This window comes from Typha latifolia, chromosome 3 (genome assembly GCF_019914945.1).
Source record: "Typha latifolia isolate L0001 chromosome 3, TyphaL0001v2, whole genome shotgun sequence".
Lineage (NCBI taxonomy): Eukaryota > Viridiplantae > Streptophyta > Magnoliopsida > Poales > Typhaceae > Typha > Typha latifolia.
The window spans coordinates 17,216,735-17,240,982 of NC_133088.1; the positions used below are offsets into that span (position 1 = coordinate 17,216,735).

Consider the following 24,248-nt stretch of genomic DNA (forward strand, 5'->3'; position numbering starts at 1 on the left):
CATCCCCATGCCTGACGGCATTAGTAGCTTCATGACAATCATTCAAGTCAAGGACTTCCAACTTTTACTGTCACCACCATCCTGAGGTAACATGATCTCTGAATTATGGTCATGACATGTACACATGCAACAATCACAGACCTGTTGCAGGTTGCAGCGAAAATGTGGAAATCAAATACTAACACCAAAAATATTAACACCTTTTTTTCAAAAATATCCATTTTGCATTCGGCACATGCCAAACTGCACAGTTTCCATTTCTCCTTGGTGCACGGGTAAACGGAAATTGTTTAGAGCTAAGGATTCGATCTGAAGGATCCCCAGCTCATAAAGACCACAGTGCTGCAATATAGATATACGGTGACGTACTCTTGGCCAGCTTCGCATGAAGTAAACAAGCACATTCTAATGCAAGCATAAGAAAGGAGTTCCTATACAGACAAACTTGTGGCTTTGAGAACATAATATCTTGTTGTATTCACAATGCACTACACACCAATTAATATTTTGCAAGCTGATCTTTACAATAGATTGGGCTCATATTTACACATTTTCCATCATTCGTCCCAGGAGAATTGCAGTTTAAAACTTCAAAAGTCTAGTCAGAGCAAGAAGATATACAACATCTCAGAATATTGTGCAAAGAAGTCTACTGTACAGAGTCAGCCAAATGAACCTACACTGTACAAAGTCTTATCAGAAGAACTAACCATCTATCGCACAGCCCCTTCTTTTAGCTGACTACTGATTTTGGCTAAGCTGGTCAAATTCCAACTGCACAAGAAAAAGATGTAGGAACCTCAAATTTTGGATGTATGAATGGTATCACAAATACAACATATGGCAAATTTTTTCATTTGTTATAGTAAATCAAGAACGAGACAGACCAAAATTTTTACTACAATATCTACTAAACAAAAATAACTGGTACAGATGACTAAATCTTGGTATCTAATTTCCTAAATTTTTGCATTTGACAGAACATATCCTCTTCCTTTGCAACTAGGAGTTATTGTAATTTCATCAGAGAGGTCAACCTTGAGTATTATTAAGCAAACAGTGTAGGGCATGAAATGATTACTTGCTATGGCACAAAGTAGGAATGTTGGTTGAGTTCATAAGTAACAAGCTACAAGGATTAGCTATTGGCATCATAACGAGGTTGTGTACTGTCCAAATTAATAAGCAATTTAGGGTGTCCTAAAGAATACACACCTTCGCCTGCTCATGGACCAACTTCATTCTTCTGTACTCTTGTTGTGCACGATATGAACGGAACATAGCTTGGACCCGTACGACTGATCTTGTGACACGTTCTTCAGCTTGCCCCTGACTGATCCTATAAAATTCTTCCTCTCCAATGTTTCCAGGTTCTGCATCTATTCTCATTGCTTCTGTTGATTCAACTTGGATGCCGCGCAAGCCTTTCCTTTTCAGACGCCAACGCAGTATTGCTTTCTCAAGTATTCCAACTGACCATAAGATTTTGTGGTATTGCTTTCTAACTTGGTGACCTCGGAATGCAGCCTGAGCATATATTATTATTGAACCACATTGAAAAACAAATAGGCAACATGCCACAGAAGAAAGATGCGATGGTTATGCACATAAAATGAATCGTGGACCTAATCAAATAATTTTTATTTCAGATGCATTAATCCTAGGGGCCCTATCCTCATCATTGCAAAATTGCCAAGAGCAAAAGTTATATCTTAGGCTATCATGATAATTAAAATTGCGACAAAAAAGAGTAGTTTCTCCCAAATGCTTACTTGTATTCTGATCGCTTGCTTGCGCATGTTCAAGAAATCATTTCGTATCCTCCGTGTACGGAACTGACTTTGTATGCGTGCAGCAGCTTTCATCATTCTCCGACTATTGTAGTTCCGGAAGGCATGCTGAATCTTCAAAGCAGCAACTATCTGAGATGCTTCCATAACAGGTCTGGACAATTGAACTTCTTTAGTTTGAAGCTTGAGAGAACGCTCCCTGAATGCAGCTTGTATACGGGATGCTGCATCAGCAGCATTCCTGTAGGCTGTTAATGACTCTTTTAAACAAAGTTCTTGCTCACTGAGATTCTCGAAGTTCACATTTTCAGGATTCACTGGTTTGGTTGAGGTAGGCGTCACAGATGCTATGTTCCCAGAGAGTGACATAGCATGAAAATGTGCAGTTAATCCTTTTTCCGCAAGATATGCAGCTAAACCTTCATAGCCTTGCTTGGCTGCGAGATCAGCAGGCGTGTATCCTCCAGGGGACTCAGCAGTGGGATCTGTAACCAAACTTGGATTTGCACCAGCAGATAAAAGTGCAGCAACCATGCTTTGCCTGGATTAATGTATTATAAAGGCTTATCAAATCTAAAAAGGTTAACATCTTTTGAAAGAGTGAGATCTCATGCAGAGTGACAATTTAAATCAAAAATCCCAAAGCTGTGCATTTGATATGGTGCTAAAACTATACAATTCACACATGGAACTTCACTGATTAAAAGCAATTGGAAAAACAGATTTCCTTCTTTATCACAATCACAAAATCATGGTTTGAAGTTTCGTCCAAACTGAGACATTTCATCAAAACATTTCACGTTCCAGTTCAATCCAGTTCGAAACTAGAAATTAGAACCCTACATAAAAATACCCAATAGGGGAGGCTCATTACTTCAACTAATCCCCGTGTCTTAAAAGTATGGTTTAGATTCCAAGCTCGTTTTTACTAGAATCCAACTTATACCTAACCCAATATTAACCTTATTGCTTACATGCTATTAGATATTGTAAAATGCAATAAAGAATAAGATAAAGAAGACTATTTATCAAAAGAAGTCTGAAACCGACACAACAAAACCAGAATCAAAACTGACCGAAACATTTTATTTTTTAACAAAGCTGAAACAAGAACAGAAATGAAAACTGAGAACCATGCACAAAATAACTTCTGATTAGAACTATTCACAATAATTGAGAAATAACATTCAACAAGATTCTTAAGTCAACCGTCAATCACAAGTTTCTGCTGAAACTAAATAAGATAATAGTGACTGCCAGTAATTGACAATTTGACACAAGTATGACATGTAAAACCTTAATATTGTAAAAAAAAAAAGTTAAAAACTCCATACCTCCCATAATACGCAGCCCAATGCAGCGCTGTCCATCCATAAGCATCTCGAAAATCCAAAGACAGTCCCGATGAAGAAAACAAGTAAACTGACCACGTATAATCTAAGATAGCACATAGATGGATAACTCCTTGGCCTTGAGAATCATGGGCAGTTGTTTTACATCCTTCAGCTACTTTTTCCAAAAGCCATTCTTGTAACTTATTTTTCAAAACCATCTCAAATAAGTCTTCACTAGAAGGCTCACAACCACTTCCTAGTGTCAACAGATTTGACCAAAATTTTTGAATTAAAGGGGATGTTTTAGATGTAAAACTTTTGGCTTCTTTCAAAAATTTTGGTGGTATCTTGTTGGACTGACTGGAAATATTTCTGGTTGTAGAGAAAAGCAAATGTGCAAGCCTCATCTTCATCTGCAAGTCTTTCGAACTTAGCTTCCTACTATCATCTGCTGATGAACCCATGTCATTCCACAAAGTATTTGGCTTAGACTGATAATCAAAACTCACAATTTGGCTGATCGGTGTCTGACCATCCAAAGTCAAAAATAAATCCACAGTTCCAGGTATCTGTGGCTCTACCATACACCGGTAGACGCCAGGTTGAACCATCTCGGCAGCAACACATTTCTCGCCAAAGACACAATGGATATTGGACTCCATTAGATGTTTGGATTGTTCATGAAAGTGACCGACCACTAGGACCTACATTTCATAGAAGCAACAGTATCACCAAAATATAATTCTACATGAAGCGTAGATGCACTTGATCCTACAATTATCACAAGTTTCTAGAAAAATAAGCTTTCTTCTGATATATTATCAGTTCCTCATGAGTTGAAGTTTATTCCTTGTCTGTTCCTTCAATTGCAATATACTATTTAAAAACAAATGGATCAAATTGTTGCCAATGTAAACTATGATGTCTGCATAAAATAATGTATGTAATATGGTAAATCTCTAAATGACTAAAGAAACTGTATCTTACTGCTGACAAACATATTCCGCAACACAAAAACCACTTCAACATTTCTGATCTTATTAAGACCAAAATGAAAACCAATTCATTGATTTTCTTTTGCATATCTCATTTTCTAAAAATTTAAAATTTCTCAAGGATCGGTCCAACGCCTTTTCATCATATGCAGGAAAGAACAAGCGAATGGTGTAATCCAGGTCCCATGGCCTTTATACATCAAAGAGTCGTGACTCTCATCAAAGTGACAGCACATAAATTCATCATGTACATGAAATTGTTATGATTGAACATGAACAAACAAAATCTCCTGATTGCTAAGCCAAATCACATTGGATACTTGACATCAGAGCCTAAAATAGAAATTTATGGACTCGAACAGCGATATAACCATGAGAAGGATTCTTCAAGAGAATAATTCATCAAGCACCTCACAAAGTAAAAGCTAGTAAAGGACAAAGGAGAATAGGTAATGCTAATAAGCATGTCATAGTGACTTCCAAAATGCATGCAGACAAGAATATAAGTCAAACGGATATAAAGACTACAAAAAATAAGAGTATAACGACCTTGGTTTCTTCTGTGGAATAAGCCCATCCAGGAGAGATGTCAGTTATATTGAAAGATTGTTTCTGAGTAGATGACTGATCCATCAACGCAGGAATATCTGATTTGTCAATGTCCAACCTCCGGTCCACGTGATCTAATAAGCTAAACCTATCTGTATTCATGTAAATTCCCTGTCCAAAACTGTTCTCACTTAATAAGATATCATCAGCAATATTGGCCAGGGTCACATTGCTGTCCAAAGAATTTATTTTGAATACATCTATTTGACAATTTGGGTCCACAATCTTGATGAGTTCTGACTCATTCTCCTCATAGTTCAAAGCTTGAAAGTAACCAGGAATTGTTCGATCAACTTCAGTAGCACCGTTTCTAGTGCTAGAAACTATTGGAAGCTGACAAGGAGATACACCCTCAAGGGCCTCAACAGTGCCACAGGAAGCAAGAAAGCTAACCTGTCAGGCAACCAGCAAAAGCACTTCATCAACACTGTATACAGTATAAAGCACATTTGTCCCTGTAAGCCCACAACCCCAGCCCATGTCCACCACAGTCACCATCCCAAAGTGTGCACATATATATATATATAAAATACTTATTTGTATACATATGAAAGTTCGTAAGAGTCCTGTATACAGAACTAATTCCATCATTAGTAGATTTCAATATATCATTGCATATGTGGCCATTGGCTATTTCTTGTGAGCTATATTTGTATGAGCTGTAATGTTGCAGTAAAAGGATATAATTGTGGTAAAAAAATGTTCTACTTACATTCTTTGTGGAATTCCTCAACTCGCTTGTAATATGTTGGTGAGATGGGAAAGCAGCACCTGTCACATGGCAACCATTTTTGGAATTCTCTAGTAAGGAGTGTATCTGTAGAAAGGTTTAAGAAAATACCTTCTTGACTAAGAGTAGAATAATTTGGTGTGGGTATCTCCACCAGATCCTGCCATTCCAATGTGTTGATATCATGAAGAGTGGACTGATGGCTTTGAAGTTCTGCATAATAAATGAAATCAGGAGATACCTTCAAGTTAAAAAGAGATCACATCATAAACTTGAAACTTGAAAGCAACTAGATAACTAAAAATAAAAATCAATATTTCTGCTTAGAAGAGTGAAATTGTAGATTCAATTCTTTTAGAGAAATTAAAGGAAAAGAAAGTTGGAACACTTTGCAAACTAAAACGCATGTTAGATAGTGAACAAACAATTCATAAAGATCTTACGAAGCACTATTACTGCATGATAAAAGAGAGATTGCATGAATCCCAAATGGTATATACTTCCAGTAAGTCATGATTATTTGTCTCACCAGTATGGATTGCATTATCCGCTCCTGAGTTTATTTCTTCTGACATTATTGCGGACCCAGAACCTTCTGAATGGGCAGAAGCAGAACTTGAAACCATTGGTGTTATTGGAGAACCATGAGAACTCCTGTTGGTTACAGATAGAGCCTCAGCATAATCTACAGCTGTAGGAAGGTTTGGGAGTCCATCCTGACAAAACCATAAGAGTATAATTGAGACAACGAAGTTTGCCAATATTGTTGAAATCAAGTTACATATCAACATCATGAGGTTAGGAGGGATTTGATTGAGAGGCAATCAGAAGTACAAGTATACTGTTATTCAATTAAAATAGAAGCTGAGATATCTTGTTTCAATGGAGATTCTTTCAAAAAAACAGTATTGAGTCCTAAAGATTCGGACCAAACTAGTTTAAGGGCCAGATTTTTCTTAATTATGAAATATTTATTTTAATTTGTTATTATATAACATATATTCAGTGCCAAGAAGCAACTTCACTAATTAATATAGATGGACAGGAAGTTCAAGTAGATGTAAGAAAATGTTACAGTGAAGACAACATATTTCTAATGTTTCATGCCAAACATTTTATTACTGATCGTCTTTAAGCCTTTCAGGCTCATGCATCAATAAACAATGGATGGACAATATCGCACTTATTCTATTGCCAAGGAATGACACACTTCAAGTTCCAAGAAGAATCAGAAACATGAAAGAGAAAAATAAAATGAAAGAGTTAGAAAATCTACTTAGATATATTGAAATTTCCATTCAATTCTATGAAAGATCCACTGCTACTAAAATAAGATAGAGGAAAAAGACATTTTCTGACTATATAGGGGCACTTGCTCAGTAGAAAGTGTGGTAGAGTCATAGAGTAGGTTCACAGCATATGAGCTACCAAAGTCAGCTAACGAATTAAATATTTTAATTGTATATCATGTATGTATGTTTTCCTCATAAAATACATTTGTTTTAATCTCCAAGATTTTGAAATTCTTGACACTATTCAAATTTAATCTCCAAGATTTTATTTTGACAACATTAAAAATTGAATATCCAAGACATAGGTTGATATCGCAATTTCATCCCCCTTCAGCATTTAGTTGAAATTTGATATGGATGCATCAACAGGAATATGTTGCTTTCACCAAATCTGATGTAGGCAAGGATATAATTATAGTTAATGTCATGCTTCCATCATCTGTTAAATGGTGAGTGGTGATTGTAAAATGGAATGCTTATGATCTATGCAAGAAAATTTCCTAACATTTCTTGGTCAGTTGGAAGAAACATGGCATTATGCTCCAATAAGAAATCTTTTAGAGAATACAGCATCTTCAAAGAAAAAAAATTAATTGCTTCACAACATGAATAATGCAAAACGGAACACCATGAAGAGAGTTAGAATTCATGCACTTGCTTTTACTTTGCTGAAGCGACAATCATAGATATAAACTGAAACTATCTTTTATGGTTGTGCCGATTAGCACGCCTCATGCCAACTGGCACTTGCTGTGCCGATCAGCACAGGAAATGTGGGGTTCGAAATATATTTTATTGATCCGAAATAAATTTATTAGAGTGGTAAATCTAAAATATTCTATAAGGTCTTCTTTTATCGTAACAAACATGATATGCCATATGGAGTATTAAACCATATTACAGAGTGTTTAATTATTAATATTAGTTAACAAATATATTCAATCATATTATGTATTGAATATGAATAATATTTCAATTTGATATTTGTTTTATCTATAATAAAATAGGCTATTTAAAAGAAATCTAAAAATAAAAGACTCTAATATAAACTTTAATATATATCTTCAAACCAAACACCAACCGAAGACCCAAAAACATCTTTAAATATACTAAAATTTTAATTAAAAGACTCATACCTCCCCTGTGATAGTAAACCATTCAACAATAGCATAATTTGCTTCTATTACAAGGCATATACTATATATAACAAGTACACCTTGCATTATCCTCTCCATATATTTCATAATGGCCTTAACAATAACTTAATTTAAGATAACAAAGAGTTCACGTTGCATTAACCTCTCTTCTATTTCATTATAGCCTTATCGATGAATCAGTATTTGACATGAGAACAAAGCAATTCACCCTTGTGAAACAGGAGATCAGAAGCCTCAACTAGATTTGTCAAGTACCACCTCACTATATTCATGAACAAGGTACAAGAAAACAAATAAATGAAGTTATCTTTCCTATATATGCAGCATCGATCCATGAAAGCATACTCATGAAGTTTCTTGATTATCAACATTAACATGGAATGTCTGATGCAAAAAATAAAAAAGAAAAAAAGCAATGATAATAATAAAATGTAAATATCTGAAAGGAAACAGAGGAAAAAACCTCAGATGTTTGACGATAATGTACAAGAACTATACGCTCCAAATTCCTGAATAAGCAACATCCATAGGATCATGTCAACTGGCATTGTTAAATGATATAGTCATATTACTACTTCAAGCTGGATAAATATGCATGGCATCTACAGTGACATTTAGGAATTACCTACAATCGATCATTGAAAGGAAAAGAAAAGAAAAACAAAAGAACTGAAAATGAATACAACAAGACACTTGCAGATTTGTCTAACATTTTGAAGCTACCTATGACATTGAATTGAAAATGAAGGATAATACATAATAAGCTTATTTATCACCTATTAAACAATTATGATCTAATATTTCTAAATCCTGACAGCAGGATGTAAACCTTGTCATGTACTTATGTCAATGAAGTGTTATGTATGCACTGCACTACGTACATCCATGAAGTATTCCAAAAATGGAACTTAAACCCCATCATAAGACCCCAAGGGAAATCTGATGAGAAATAGGACAGCAGAACTACAGCAATGCAAGTTATCCAAAGCAATGCAGGAAAGTTGCTGATATTATTTTCTCCTCTGATTCCACATACTAATCGGGTGGCCTAAATAGAGTGTAGAAATGGACAAAAGTAAGTGTTTCATATCATATTATGTGAAGAGTGATAAAGAGGCATGAAATAACAGGAAATATAACCAAATCCAGTCATTACAGCTAGTTTTGCTGTGTGTTGTAAATGCAGTAATTAACAATTAAACAGGACATGTAAGTGAAGTCCTCACAACATCGGTTGGCTTAAGCAGACAGGTCATCCTCAAACACAGATGATGAGACAACTGTTTGTGCAGAGTTAAAAAGAGTTGACACTCAGAAATTTACTTGATCTGTGGTTAGCATTTAGCAATCTGTGCCCATATGGCAACTCTGAGTATAAACTAATTTCATTTCCCCTTCAAAAACTTCACTGCCAAATTCCTAATTATGCTCCACAAGGCCTCAAAGAGCATGTGACTGGAGGACAAAGGATTTAGTATTCAGACATTTTTAAAGCTGCGAAAGAAGCTAGTAAGGCCCGTATCACATCAAGCATGTATTCAATCCTCGTATATAAAAATTACGATTGGAAACAAATATAAAGCAAAATCTGCTTGGAAGAGAACGGGAACATACTTATCAAGCAACCAATAACTTCGACGGTAGAAATTCGGATCATTCTCTCCACGTGCATAATAAACATGGATTGTCTCTTCATTCCCAACCTACAACACAAAATCCAATTGATAGTTGAATGCCGTTCTTAAGCAGTTTATATGGAAAACAGAAAAGGACTTCAGAAGTGACAGTGGAAAGCCAAGGTATCCTACACATTTCAGACCAAAGGAAGCAAGTTCCAAGCCTCTCCAGAGTTTTGTATATCAATATTTTTCGGTTTTTCCTCCATCATATATGCTGCAAGATTCTCTTGCAAAATAAGTGGCTATCACACTTTTAGTCTTACTATTTCCTACCGGGTAAATTTTAGTTTTCAACTCTATCTCGAGACCATAGTTAGCAAGATTGGCCTATCCCAGTCTGGATCGGGATCAGTGGGTTTGGGTTAATCGGGCAAGATACATGATAGATCTGATCCAAATCCGACACGGGGACATTAATTGTTATTGTCCCCAATCTGATCTTGCTCCTTACTCTCTCTCTCCCCCCTCTTTCACTCTTTCTTCTCTCTCTCCCTCTCTCTCTCTTTCACTATTTCTTTCTCTTTTTCTTTCATTGCTATATAGCCATTATTTCTCTTACGGAGAGATCTGATAAATCCCGGCGACGCAGATCTAACTCTGACGAACTCTAGTATATATTTTTTTTTATTATTTTCTCTCAGTTTTTTTATTTCTTTCACTCTCTCTCTCTTTCTCTCTCTCTCTCTCTTTATCTTTCTTTTTATTCACTGCACCATAGTTTTCATTCTTTTTTTTTATTTTCTTCCACTCTCTCTCTCTCTAATCTCTTCTTTTCACTGTTAGCATATTTTTATTTTTTTTCTTTTGGTTTCTCTCTCCCTCAGTCTTTCCTTCTTCACTTACTAGTTTTCTTTTGTTTTTTTCTATACTCTCTCTAGTCTCTTCTTTTTCACCAACATCCGGATATTATTTTTTTTATTTTTGATTTCTCTCTTTTCTTTTTCTTTTTCTTTTCATTGTTCACTGACGACAGCTTTTCTTTTCTTTTTTTCTTCCACTCTCTTTAGTCTCTCATTTTCTCTCTCTCTAGTCTCTCCTTTTCACTGGCAGCAAACTTTTTCATTTTCTTCCCTTCTCTCTCTCTTTCTTCTTCTACAGCTACTTTTTTTTTCTTTTCGTTTTCTCTCTAATTTCCTTTTTCTTCATTGCACGACAAGTTTTTTTTTTCCTTTTCATTTCTTCCACATACTTTCTCTTCTTCTTTATTGCAAAGCATGACAACACTCAACAACTTTTTTTCCTTTTTCTTTTTTGTTTTCTTTCATTCTCTCTCTTCAATGCACAACTAAACATTATTTTGTTCTTTAAATTTCTGAATTTTATTTTTAATTTAATGTTGATTTAGGTGTTTACATTTAAATTTAAAATAACTCTAAGAGAAAAGTCACAAGATACTGACATTGGCTGACAATATTGTATCCATCTTAGTCAAGACAAAAAGTATGTCAAATACAATTAGTGAGAAAAGAAATTGAATAGCAGTGTCAGCCGTCTGAACAAATATTTGGCTGAAAAATAAGGACATATAATAACTTATACTCAAATTAGTTTGGAAGTCAAAATAGAAAAGTTAGCTCATCTAATATGCAAAAAGAAGGATAAATAAATTGCACAAAGAAGAGAGCCAATGATTCGTCAAAAATTAATACATGATCATAAAAACATTAATGATAATAGGCTGATAGCAGTGAGTAGAGTGGGGAGAATAATGATGAGAGATAGATAAAGAATGCAATGAAAGAAAGTAGAAAAACACAAAGATGAGATGAGAAGAAGCAGTGGTGGTAGCTTTCAAAATTTTATCTCAGTTAATAACTTAATATAGGAGAAAGATAATATGGGGGGCAGTAGTTTTAAGACTCACGGTGTTATGTTCTTTACGGTGAAGTTTGAAAATATTGGACCCGATGGATACAAACTTATGATGATTATAATAACGACAACCATAGGAATTTACGATAACTAGCTCGGTATTCATCAAAGTTTTAATTTTTTAAGTAAGTTAATACTTTTTTAAAATTTTATGGTTCATATGTGAGTAATAATAATTATTATTATTATGTCCTTTTTAATCATTTTTTCTAAATTTCATTTTTTTTTTGTATTTTTAGATAATTTTTAGAATTTTACGTAATTAAAAAAAGTTTAATCCAATCCGAGCTACCGGTACAGCCAATACGTATCGTTTTCTCGAAAAGCCAATCCCGATTTTTTGAATCTTACACTTTTAAATCATAAGTAACATAATAAAGTATTAGTTTCTTCCTTCAGCAATTCAATTTCAATTGTGTTTGTGAGTCAATAAACCTAACATGAAACAAAGTTGCTTTTCAAGTGCATTTGTTTCACATCTTAAGCTTGTCGTTTCATTAGCAGGGTATGAATCATAGGTCGGATTTCATGACAACATATACTTAAATCTCCTCTATTTTCCACATCAATAGTTTCTACACATTAGCACTAGAATGTTCTTCTTTACTCATCCCACATCTTTTTAAGCTTTATAATGTTAATTGGACTAGTCAATCAAATTAGCCTAATATCTCCTAGGCACCTAAAACCTTAATAGAGATCACATAAGACAGACCAGTAAAGTTTCAAGTCACAAGGACATCTAGATATAACAACAGGATATATCACAATGTAAAAGTTTTTGAGTTGCAATAGACTAACTTTTAACTTCTCATGGGCTTCCTGGACAGTCTTCCCATCTTTTTTTTTCTTCCAGTCATGGCCATCTTTACGGAAGTTCCGCAGCACTTTACGATCAAATAGAAGAACAGTACCACCTGTTTGCAACAATTAATCAAATTGGAAAAACAAAAGTTAGGTTATTGCATTTCTCAAGGCAATCAAAAGATATTATCATGGCCACATGGAATAGCACTGTAACCAAGGGAATAATGGCATTGCATTAAAACACGTACATAATAGCTAAAAAGTTACAACAAAAAATAGTTTCATAGTTGCATTTTAAAATTGTAAGATATGGTTCCCTTAATGGCAATACATTGCTACACTATCCTAAGAATAGATAGCAGAGAAGTTTTGCTATAGCAACATGACCAAACTCATGGCTGCTAAGGTAATGGAGATGCATAGACAAATAATATCCACACTTGTTACTGCAAGTAGAACACACATTCGCTCCAGGTAGGGGTGAAAACGGATCGGATACGGATCGGATAGTGCTCAACCCATATCCGGATCCATATTTTTAGTTCGGATACGGATTCGGATACGGATATTAGACGGATAGCAAAATTTAAAACTATATCCTAACTAAACGGATATGAATAATTTTCGGATAAAGGATCGGATCTTAAACGGATATTGATTGAATTTAAAATAATTATAATATTTTATTTAAATATAATTAACACAAAATTATTAAGAGTTTTACAACAAATAATTTTTTTGTATGTCAAATATATAAAAATTAGAGAAATTAATCTCTATAAATAATATATAACTTATTATTAGTAATAATATTAATATTTACTATTTAAATAAGCAAACTAAAAACTGTAAATCATTTAAAAAATATGCGGGTAAACGGATATCCGATATCCGTATCCGAATCCGAAAAATATATCCGACCCGTATCCGAATTTTTTTCAAAAATTCTATCCGTATCCGAATCGGATAGAAATTTTTTATCCGAATCCGATCCGAGTCGGGTCGGATAGCGAGTCGGGTCGGAGTTAATCCGACCCGTTTTCACCCCTAGCTCCAGGTGTATGTTATACTTTCATTCAATTCATAGTCTCCAGAAAGTTCATATTTGCCAAAAGGTTAGCAGAAGAAACAAAAAACAAAACCTGATTAGAACTTTCAATTGCTAATAAAACTCAATGTGATATCTTCAAAATTCTAATTCAGTCCAATAATAAAATAACTTTAAAAATCATTTCGATACTCATTTAATAGAATAAGTTTGTTTCGCCATTAATCAGAGACGATAGGTATTAGCAACCCAGGGTAAGAAGTTATTACATCACGGATATCTCCCACATAATCATGGAAATGCCAAGTCATCAAGCAATATAATCAGCGTATCATACAAAATCAAGATATAAACAAGAAGCTATGTCATCTCAACTTCTCAAGGTTTGGGGGGTTCAACTATACTATCCAATGTGGTATTTGATGTTACAGATTCATATTAACTTAAACAGCTACCAGCACAATATGCCAGAAAAAGAAATTCAAGAAATACCACTAAGACGTTGGCATCGTTGAACAGAAAAGTGCTATAAAAGTGGTCAATGATCATTCCCTTAAACAAATGATACTTAATATGCCAGTTAACGTCCAATCTCTTAACTATCAGATAAATAGAAGCCAATTTGGTATTATAATAGCCTCACAAAAATTCTCATTTCCTACTATAGCAAGTCTATGTTCTCATGATAATAAACAAATATATAGGTGACTTTCAATATTGCACCAAAAAAATGTAAATGCAGGTCTCAGCTAGTCCATGTAAAAGTGAACAAATAAATGTGCTCAGGAAAGTCATTGAAAAGTGAAACAAGAAAAGCTCACTAGAAGATCCTTGAACTGAGCTCTCAACAGTTCAATATAACTGGGAAACACACAAACACATACATAAAATCAGAAAAGTAGGCCACTTTTGAACAGAGAAGGACAAGGGTTTACTTGGCGGCTTCTGAACTGGCTGAGGTTCGACTCTCAGAAGTTCATGATTAGACAATATTGCATGAACTTCATTTGGCCGAAACCACCTGGTTTTGGCATCTGTCTTTAACTTCTCTATAGCCAAATCTGTTCATAGAATACAAATCATGATAAGCTTACATGTGTCAGGAAAAAAAAATGGAGAGTTATCTAATCAGAAATAAGTTTCTAGTTGGTGGCATGATTAAATAGATAATTCTCTAAAGCTTGGTTATAAGTATTAACAATAAGAATATCAACAAATTAGTTAAGCCAAATACAGGAGATATCATTAAAGAAGTTGGACATTAAAGGAACTGATTTCTAAGGAACTAAAACTTTCACTAATACTTATTTTAAAAAGCTTAGGATTTAGATCTGAAAATGATACTACTTATATAAATGAGAATTCCAATGGTCTCCAATCATGTCTTTTAGACCTTTTGTAGGTTATGCAAACTCTTGATCCAACACAAAAGTTCCATGAGTTGGTGACCATCTGGGGATGGCATGCTTCGTCTTATGCAGGACTGAGATTGTTTAAATTGAATAAACACCATGATGTTTTTGATTTCTCACATAAATTAGGGGAAATGAGGTTTTAGTAGTTATGGAGAAACTTTACCATATACTAACAGATTGATAATCTTAGTAATAAATCCTATAGAAGAAGCGAGATCCTGATTAGGATTATGTTAATCAACAGGAAGTCAAGTAATACTGCAATACATTCTTACATTTACCATTATAAACAGACGATTTCCTATTGATAATTTGTCAAGAACAAAAGAAGATCCTGCAACAGGAATTTCTACCCCACAACTAAAACCTAACAGCAAAATCCATTCAGCATGTCGTAGATTAAATAAGATCAAATCAAGAAGTTAGTAAAAGAAACAGAAAAGCAGCAAAATCAAAGACACATCGAGAGCCCAAGAAATCACAAAGCAAATGATTACGACGAAGAAAATGATTCCACCGCAAGTAATTTCTGAGCTCTCATCGTCTTTTGACTCCAAGCACCAAATTTAGCAACCAAACTTACAATTAATACCTCCAATGTATAGGAACGAAGAAGAAATTGATGTAAAGAAGAGAAGAGAACGTCAATCTGAATATTTATGGCGTTCAAGGCCCTATGCAGGACCAAGAATTAGTGAAGGCCTAAATTGTATAAACACTGTAATGTCTCTCACGCAAATCAGATAAATTAGAGGTTTCCCTAATTCTGGATAAAATTGAAGTATAAAAGAATTGCAGTTTCTTGATTATGTTCATGCTAACCAACAAGATCATATGAAAACCCTATGATCATATAAAACCATAATTCCTAGGAATAGCTCCTCGAGAACGAAGCAAGATCCACTCTCAGCACTTGAACCCCCACAGTTACAACTCCTAGAAGCAAAAGTACCACTCTACATCTCACAGATCAACCAAGAACAGCTCGGCACGAGAGGACAAAGTGCACGGATAGCTACACTGAGAAGAAAGGCGCATCGAGTCAACGAGAAACGCGACGATATCAGGGAAATCCTGACAAAATACAAAACCCTAAGTCCCGAATCGACCGGGAGATATCGCGACCAAGAAGCGCACCTGCTGCCGTATGAAAGCCGTGAATCTCCGCGTTGACTAGCCGGCGGCGCCCCCCAGCTTCCATGGCGGAGAACGGAGAGCTCCAAGAAACCTTAGAAGGGAGGGAGGGAGAGAGAGAGAGAGAGAGAGAGGAGAACGACGACGACGTCAAAGGAAAAGAGACGTCGGAGTCAAGATATTTCTAAAGATTCATACGAGCACAGCCGGGAAAATGGGTAGGAGGAGTGGTTATTCTCCGGGCGGAATATATTCTTCGGGTTTGTGATCAAGACGGCGAATCTCGGCCGTCGTATTGTATACTAACGGCCGTGATTTCGACGTGGCTCTGGATGACGTGTCTGAACGCAATCTGGCACAATGCGCAAGAAGAATAGCTAAGCCGAGGTTTTTGGGTCATCGGAAGGGGGGTAGAACATTTTCTATCAGAACCCTATTATTTACTCTATTTGTACTTGGGTCCTTCAAAAGCTTTTTTACAATTTTTAAAATATTTTTACATAACCGCCCCCCTTAAAACTTTTAATGTATCATAATTACCGCTGCATTCTTTAAATATCAGTATTTCCGCTTAGATGTTTTGATTCCTTCAAAATTATCATCATAGTTAATTCTTAACATAATTTTTCTAATAAATTATTATTATTAAATATATTTAAATAAACTAAAATATCCCACCTTTTTTAAGTTTAAAATATAAAATATAAAATATTTTATCAATAAATTTTTATCTCATATAAAATAAAGTATTAGCTAGTAGTGAGATAACATTGACTTAGCATTCAAATTTTTAATTAGGCAGCACGCAAATACTAGCTTCCGCATTTGGGACCAGTGGGATGAGGGTATTTGGCTTAAGGAGGGGAAGGGTCTAGGCTCCAAGCCAAAAGCCTGGCTAATGGCTTTTGAACACAGATTTGTCGAACCCACAAAGCTAGCTAACTCGGATATCCTGATCCGGTGGGAACCACCTCCCCAAGGTGGATTAAAGTGAACACTGATGGATTATTCATCAGCAAAAAGGATAGCGGAGGGGTAAGCTTTGTGGTTCGACAACATAATTGTGATCCTCTATATGCAGGTTCAAGATGCGGCTTCTTTAACTCGGTATTAGCAGCAGAAGCAATGGCAGTGCGGGAAGCGCTCACTTTTCTCCAGAACAAGAATGTCCCCAATTTAATTATTGAGTCAAACTCGCTACTGCTAGTCACTTAATAGCAGGGTCAAAGACTCCTTGGACTGTTCAAGTCCTAATTGACAACATTAAAATCCTAACTAGTAATTTTCAAAATTGTAAAGTTATTCACATCCTCAGAGATGCTTGCTAACTGGGGTAAAACCATATGCTATGATTGTACCTAGGTCTTTTCCTTTCGATCTTCTAAATATTTTAGCTTCTGACTCGAAATGAGCTTTTTGTAACCGTTGGAGTTAATAAATAAACCTTCTTTTCTTAAATTTTTTTTTAAAATAATATATAAAACATTTTTTGGATTTAAATAAAATTGATTACTTAGATTTAAATAACAGAATAGTATTTTTAAAATAACACAATAATTCTGTCGGCAAGTATGCTGTTTTGTAAAGTTTTTAGTGGTAAACGTTTTTCCTTTTTTTTTTTCTTTTTTAAAGAATTGAAACTGTGGCGTCAACGATCTCTAACATATAAAATAGATGTGTCGGACTAATAATTTGATATTATATGTCTAAGAATAAAGTTAGAATCTTGATATGCATAATAGATAAAATATATTAGTGATGGACACGCCACAGCTTGCTTTTAGGTACGGTGATAAAAGCAGATCAATACAAACATTTATATATATATATATATATATATATTTTGTAGTTTATGCACTAACTGACTAAGACTCCAAAGTTGAGGCAGAGTCAATATTCTTATTAATGTAACTAAGACTTTTAAGAGTTATGAACTTATATTTCTGGAAGCCAATTTATAGATCTTTGAGACAGGGGTTCTCTTTTGAACTTAAAAGTCCTAAAGCAGTGTGCAACCAACGAGACATCCCATGTCATTGTCATTTTGAGTTCCAAGTAGGTGTTGAAATCTTCTTACACATGCATTATAAATTTAGAATACAATGTGGGGTTCTCAATTGTGCCTTGTGAAGTGGGGAAGGAGACGCTTTGTATGAACTGGTACTTGCCTTTTTGCCTCTCACTGTTGTCGCTGAGCAAGCATACATATTGTATAGATTGTCCTTCAGAAAGTCATCTACTTTTGGAGCAGATAGCTTTCTTTCTGGTTGCTAGAAACCACTGTTACTAAAATGAGAGGAGGATTATGTTTATTTTAGTTAATTAATATTTACAGAGTAAATATTAAGAAAACTACTTTGTATATTCTTATTCTATCTTTTTAAACTCTTCTATTTTTATTAGGCCCCGATTGGTTTAAGGTTATGATTCAAACTCATCTCATTTCTTAAAAGAGTAAATTTGATTAGTTTTAAAATAATAAAAAGGGCTTTTGTTTGTTTTGAGTTTAGAAACTCCTAAATTGAGTTGGGAGCTTAGCTTCAAACTAAATAAGACTAGAGACCGGATATAAAAATAGACTATTATAATTTTAAATTTATAATTATAAATTTTAGAGGGTCATTGATCTATTTGCCATAATTTTACTGAGCTATTCTTCCCTATCTTAGAGAGATCTAATATTTATATACTCAAGGATATAATAAGAATATTGAAAACATAAGTATTATAACTGATTCAACCAGGTAATTACTTATTTTTAAATTTTAATTTAAATTTAAAATATAGTATTTTTTATGTATATATTTTTTTAAATACTTTATTTGTATATATACCTTTTAAAATTGATATGTATGAGAATATCTCATATAACAACTAAATTGATCATTCTACTAAACTCAAACTCAAACTTTCCTTAGCTTTTTTTTTTTTAATCATTCATGAGCCCGAAGGCTATATATGGGATGGACAAAGGGTCAATCCTTCCTAGATATAGAGGTACTTAGGCTCCATCGAGTTTTTAGCTGTCTAGTCTAGACTTTAAGTCATATGTGTCGGCGAATAATTGCTCCGAACTAAGCACTGCCGAGACCTGTTCCAAACCGTTGCGCAACCGAGTTATTCCTCCAAGCTAACCGCACTATCAAGCCACCAAACTACTAAGCTATTAAATAATTTATTCACAATATTATTTAGAGTTGATGTCGAACTCATAACCTTCTTGGTCATAGAAAAAGTACTTAGCAACCAGTATACTAGCGTTGGTTAGTCAAACTTTCCTAAGCTATGCTACGTTGACCCGTCTGTTCGTAGAGGCTTTCAGTTGAAAGGGAGCAGTAGATAGCATTAATTCCTACGTGTAGGAATCTTTTTGGTGGCCTCGCGATTTCCTACAGACTTTTCCCCTGTGGGCTGTTGCATAGTGCGGCGGTCGTTCTCGTCCTTGGATGGTGGATCGAGCTAGCTCATTAAAACATACGTGATTGATGATCGTTGCAATGTGTGTATATAATATATCACACGTGTCACGAATGGTCTCATGAATATCTCGACAACATCTATTGCAGAAGACCACTATTTTGATGGCGAGAGGTTTCGAAATTAAGGACAAAATAGTAATTTTAGGTTTAATCCTATTCTGTCTAAATATGGTTAATAAGAGCGTTTGGTTATAAAATATTATATATATATATATATATTACTTTTATCAGTATTCACACACAATCATATGAGTATTTATTGGTAGACTTTTATAAAAAGTAATTTTTTCATTATATTTGAATAATTATGGATTGAATTTGAAGAAATTTATTATAGATAAAGTTGTAGATAATTTGATAAGTTTTTTTTATACTTCAAAAATAATACTGATCGGATTTCAAATGACAAATATACTGAACATATGTTTATTTTGTCATATCTTAATCATTTGAAAATTTAATTGATATTACTTTACATATGTTGAAAGCTTATCAAATTATCCATAAATTGTCTCTAACTAATATCTTCAAATTTTACCTATAAATTAGCCAAAGATGCTGAAAAAAAATAACAATTTTAATTTAAATATAAAAATTATAAGGCGGGTAAAGTTACACAAATAAAACTGAAATAAATTTAGGTTTAACTGCATAGGAATAAAAATGTAAGTTGTCTTTTATTTTCTCTTCCCTATCTAAACTTTCCAGGCTACTACTATCTTATTACTAATATTATTCTAGCTGGGCCATTGGGCTAGGCCTAAGCCCAATGTATTCTGGCCCAGTCCGAATTGAAAAAGGATTTGGGGTCGTCCGGATAGAACCGTAGCCATTTGATTTTAATCATGTGGCTTTAGATAGTTGAGCTCATTTAAGCAAACGAATCGCGTAAATCTCTCATTTAATATTTATTATAACTTAAATGGTGCGAAGAATCTCTAGACAGAGAAAGAAGTGTGACAAATTCCTGCCTTTTTTTTTCCCATAAATATAATTGCAAGATTTGTCAACGGGAAGACCTGTTGACTTTGGTCAACGTTGATTAATTCTAGACCTCTTGACTTGATTACATAGCGTGCTGGAAATGTTAGAATTTAATTTTCACAGAGGAGTCAAGCGTTTACTTTAATTTGTGTGTGTATATATATTTTAATTTTTTGTAATTTGAAAAAATAACTTTAATATTTAACTATAACAAAAAAAAATTATTTTATTAATACGAAAAATCTAATAGTTCTGATTTAATTAAAATTTTAAGGATGCATAATATATACAGAGAAAACCCAAGGGAGCTAAAAGTGATTTAAGCCCGAAGTAGAATAGATAAAATATTACTTTCACTAGTTAAATATAACTTTATCGATTGGCTTCCATAGCCACAAAGAAAGATGTAAGACTTCTCCAAGAAGACTTGCCGTTGACTCCAAAGTAAGGAATTTGGTTTCTATATAACTAATATCAATCCTTCTCTTGTAATCAAACATACGAAAGATTGCTCCTTGTTTCACTGTAAATTGATACACTGTTCGTTTCAATGTCTTCTCCAGCAGAGTAAGCTACTCCTTTCCCTTTAATTTGGTTAATTATCTAGTCTAATATTTAGAGTGCAACTAATTAAAATTAGCATAAGAAACTCTTTTAATTATTTTTTTCAATGTCTAATTCTTGAAATTAATGGTTATTACAGGTACTATAGATCTCTTCCTCCTGTGAGCAGAGCTTATGGCGTCCTTTGCCTTATGACGACGACTGCCTACTATTTCCAACTGTACGACGTTGAATATATTTGGCTGTCGTATGATCTTGTTCTAAAACGATTTCAGGTACGATTTCAAATTAGTTTAAATTTAAATTCAACAGCAAGTTTAATTACTTTGTTAATTCCTTTATTATTTATTTAATTTATTTCTTAATTTTTTTTTTGGGGGGAAAAATGCAGCTATGGAGGCTTTTTACAAACTTCTTCTTCCTTGCTCCATTTTCTACCTATTTTGGTATACGCTTTCTCATGCTGTAAGGAATTTTCTCTCAGCCTCTATGTGACATAATTAATTCTACTTATGTTCTTCCTTAAGCTGTGAAATAGAGAAAATAATAATAAATTTCATTGTGGATTAAGTAATTTGAGCTCGTCTTTTCTATCCTACCCTCCTTTTTATGTGGTAATTTAGTATAAAATAAAAATATAACCATTGATGGACCCTAAATATAAAGGATATTTTGTAGTAATTACCACCTAAACCATTCAGACTTTAGAGAGGGTGAGTAAAGAAACATTGTAATTTTGGATATTAATGGACATATTTAAATTAAACTCTCTAATGATATTGAATCAATATATTACTTTTGAATCCAATTTTTTTTTAAAAAGAATTTTATTTTAAAGTATATAATGGAACAAAATATATTTATATTGATAGATGAGAAGTTTGCTCGGGGATAAGACATCCGATACTATTTTGGTCGCTTCTAAACTAATAATCTCATATTTGTCTCTTATCATTTTGAATCAGATAAATATCTAATGTCTTACTGAATGTTCATCTTTTATATTCAAACGAAGGAATAATATATGTTTAAAAGGGGCACTGGAAATCGTTATCAGATATAGAAATTAGAGGAAAACTAGCTTAGCTTAAGAATTAGATTGGGATGTTAAAATATTTGCCTAGTAATATAGATAAGAAAATTTATTTTACGAGCAGGTGAGTTTCAAAAAATTCCATTATAATTTTGGGTGCAGAGCAAGGTATGGAGTTCTTCTGGAAAATGGGTCATTTAAACGGAGAACTGGAGATTTCCTATGGATGATCATCTTTGGCGCCTTATCAATTATGGTGACTCTTATAATTATGATAATATATATATATATATATATATATATATATATATACTTCAAATGATTAACTTGTTTTAATAATTGAAACTTAGATAATTAGCATGCTCCCGATGTTCCGATACTACTTGTTGGGCCCTTCTTTAGTGTTCATGATCCTCTATGTTTGGTCGAGAGAGGTTCCAAATTCTCTGATCAACATCATGGGTGTTGTGACCATCAGGGTACGTACATCATTCTATCATATTGTATCAGAATAGATAAAATATACGAGTCAGCATGAACCTTATAAAGAATTATTAATTTTTACTAGCAATTAAGTATGGGTTAATTGTTAAAGCTAATGACAGCAAAATTCCAATGAAGGGTATTTATCTGCCATGGGCTATGCTAGCATTGGATATAATCTTCAACAATCCGTTGAAGCCCGACATCATGGGAGTCCTTGCAGGTCACCTGTACTACTTCTTTGCAGTTCTTTATCCCCTTTCTGGAGGCAAAAACATACTGAAGACTCCTCTCTGGGTGTATCCTCTTTATTTAATTACTTTAACCATTCTTTTGAATACTAGTACTGCTACTACTGTTACATATAAAGTACTCTCAGTGTTCTTCTCCTTGATTAAGTATGCAGTCACAAATTGGTCGCATTCTGGGGCGAAGGAGCTCAGATGAACAGCCCGGTGCAGCAGAACCCGCACGCCGGTGTCGCGTTCCGCGGAGCAAGTTATCGCTTAAACCGATAATTTTAATCCAAAACCTCTTTTATTTGGGGAGTGGGGAGTTGTTGCTTGAAATACTAATTTCGAATGCATAAGTAAATGCAAGCCTTATTTTTTTTTTTTCAGTGTCATGCCAGCATCTGGAAAGCTAAAAGTTTTTAGGTCAATTTGCACTAAAAATTAATATGAAATTTTCTTCTCGGCCTCTATTTTACAACTTACTGATTTTATGTATAAGATGACTATAATATTACGAAGAGAAACTACTAAATAGCGATTAGCTTTTTTCATTCTCATTTCGTGCGGCAAAAAACAACAAGTTCAGCATCTTTATCTTCTTTCTTCTGTATAGCAACAAATTGACTCCTTTTTTTTTTTTTTTTCTTCTCCCTTTGAGATTATTATTGAACAGACTCTTCTTTCTTCGGAGTGCAGAGAGTCTCAATCCTTAATGATAAACGTGTGGTGGCTCTCCTTAGACAAATGGATAGAGATGCAAAAGAGGGGTACAAATTGCCCAACTTTTTAGGATCATTTACTCGTATAACATTCCTCCTCCTCCTCGATGGAAATACGAAAGAAGACCCTAATTCCAAACACTAGTTTACTTTTACGTACGCTTTGGATTCCCAGGTTCAGGTCCTCGAAGCCGGGGACCCCACCAGACACGTGCACTCATATTCCTTGATGACCGAGCCGGTCCACCGTAAAAGAAAAAGAGCTTCGATCCAACCATCCAAAATTTAATCGACGGCCAGGAGCGAAGCCTCCAGGGAGGTGATACGACTAACGTTCTTCCCGGTATCCTGACCGCGGAGGAGAAGGATAGACCACATCGTGCGGTGTGGCATTGGATTAGATTATCGAGTTTTGAAATACTTTTATAAATAAATGTCTAATTCACTTCAGTTCAGCAATAACGGTTTGAGTCGGATAATAATTTATATACAAATTTAATAATTATTATCCGATGCAACGATTTCTCTGAGATAAATTGTGTGCAAAAATTTGTTGTTTAAGTCGTACAAAAAGTTTACTCGAAAGCTCTTTAGATTATTAACTACTTAAATTAATAGAAATAATTTACTAATCATCGTGCGGGGGGAGACACATGGGACAGCTAGCACGCACTCGTGTGGTCACATTTACTAATCATCATCTCTCCCGACATGTCGCCGGTTTTAAATCCACAGGTTCCAAGGAAGAAGAGGAAGAGGAAGAAGAGGAGGGGGGCGGGGTTTCTTTTCCACCAACACCACCGTCGCCCTCGTAATTATCCCATCCTCTATTACCAACATGCCCCTAGAAATGATGGACGTCGTAGGGGTACTCCGGGAAAGTCAGGAGAC

At 34.4% G+C, this 24,248-nt stretch overlaps 2 protein-coding genes across 4 annotated transcripts; one reads left to right on the top strand and one right to left on the bottom strand.

The window, feature by feature from the left end:
- Positions 1-434: 434 nt before the first annotated feature.
- On the bottom strand, positions 435-16,226 carry LOC140784483 (calmodulin-binding transcription activator CBT). Its single transcript, XM_073131924.1, has 13 exons — positions 15,866-16,226; positions 14,249-14,374; positions 12,260-12,375; positions 9,522-9,610; positions 8,371-8,416; positions 5,988-6,174; positions 5,570-5,671; positions 5,441-5,499; positions 4,669-5,121; positions 3,125-3,828; positions 1,773-2,331; positions 1,216-1,527; positions 435-774 (listed from the first exon to the last, which is right to left on the bottom strand). The coding sequence occupies exons 1-13, from the start codon at positions 15,927-15,929 to the stop codon at positions 742-744; spliced, it is 2,850 nt and encodes a 949-aa protein (XP_072988025.1). The 5' UTR covers positions 15,930-16,226; the 3' UTR covers positions 435-741.
- A 4,432-nt stretch (positions 16,227-20,658) lies between these two features.
- On the top strand, positions 20,659-23,116 carry LOC140784476 (derlin-1.1-like). Of its 3 annotated transcripts, none has more exons than XM_073131914.1 (7): positions 20,659-20,769; positions 21,029-21,164; positions 21,281-21,354; positions 22,085-22,178; positions 22,273-22,401; positions 22,544-22,704; positions 22,812-23,116. In XM_073131914.1, the coding sequence occupies exons 2-7, from the start codon at positions 21,081-21,083 to the stop codon at positions 22,921-22,923; spliced, it is 654 nt and encodes a 217-aa protein (XP_072988015.1). In that variant the 5' UTR covers positions 20,659-20,769; positions 21,029-21,080; the 3' UTR covers positions 22,924-23,116. The 3 variants fall into 3 exon arrangements, with proteins under 3 accessions (XP_072988015.1, XP_072988014.1, XP_072988016.1); XM_073131913.1 differs by having other exon boundaries at positions 20,758-20,892; XM_073131915.1 differs by lacking the exon at positions 22,273-22,401 and having other exon boundaries at positions 20,758-20,892.
- The last annotated feature ends 1,132 nt before the right edge of the window (positions 23,117-24,248 follow it).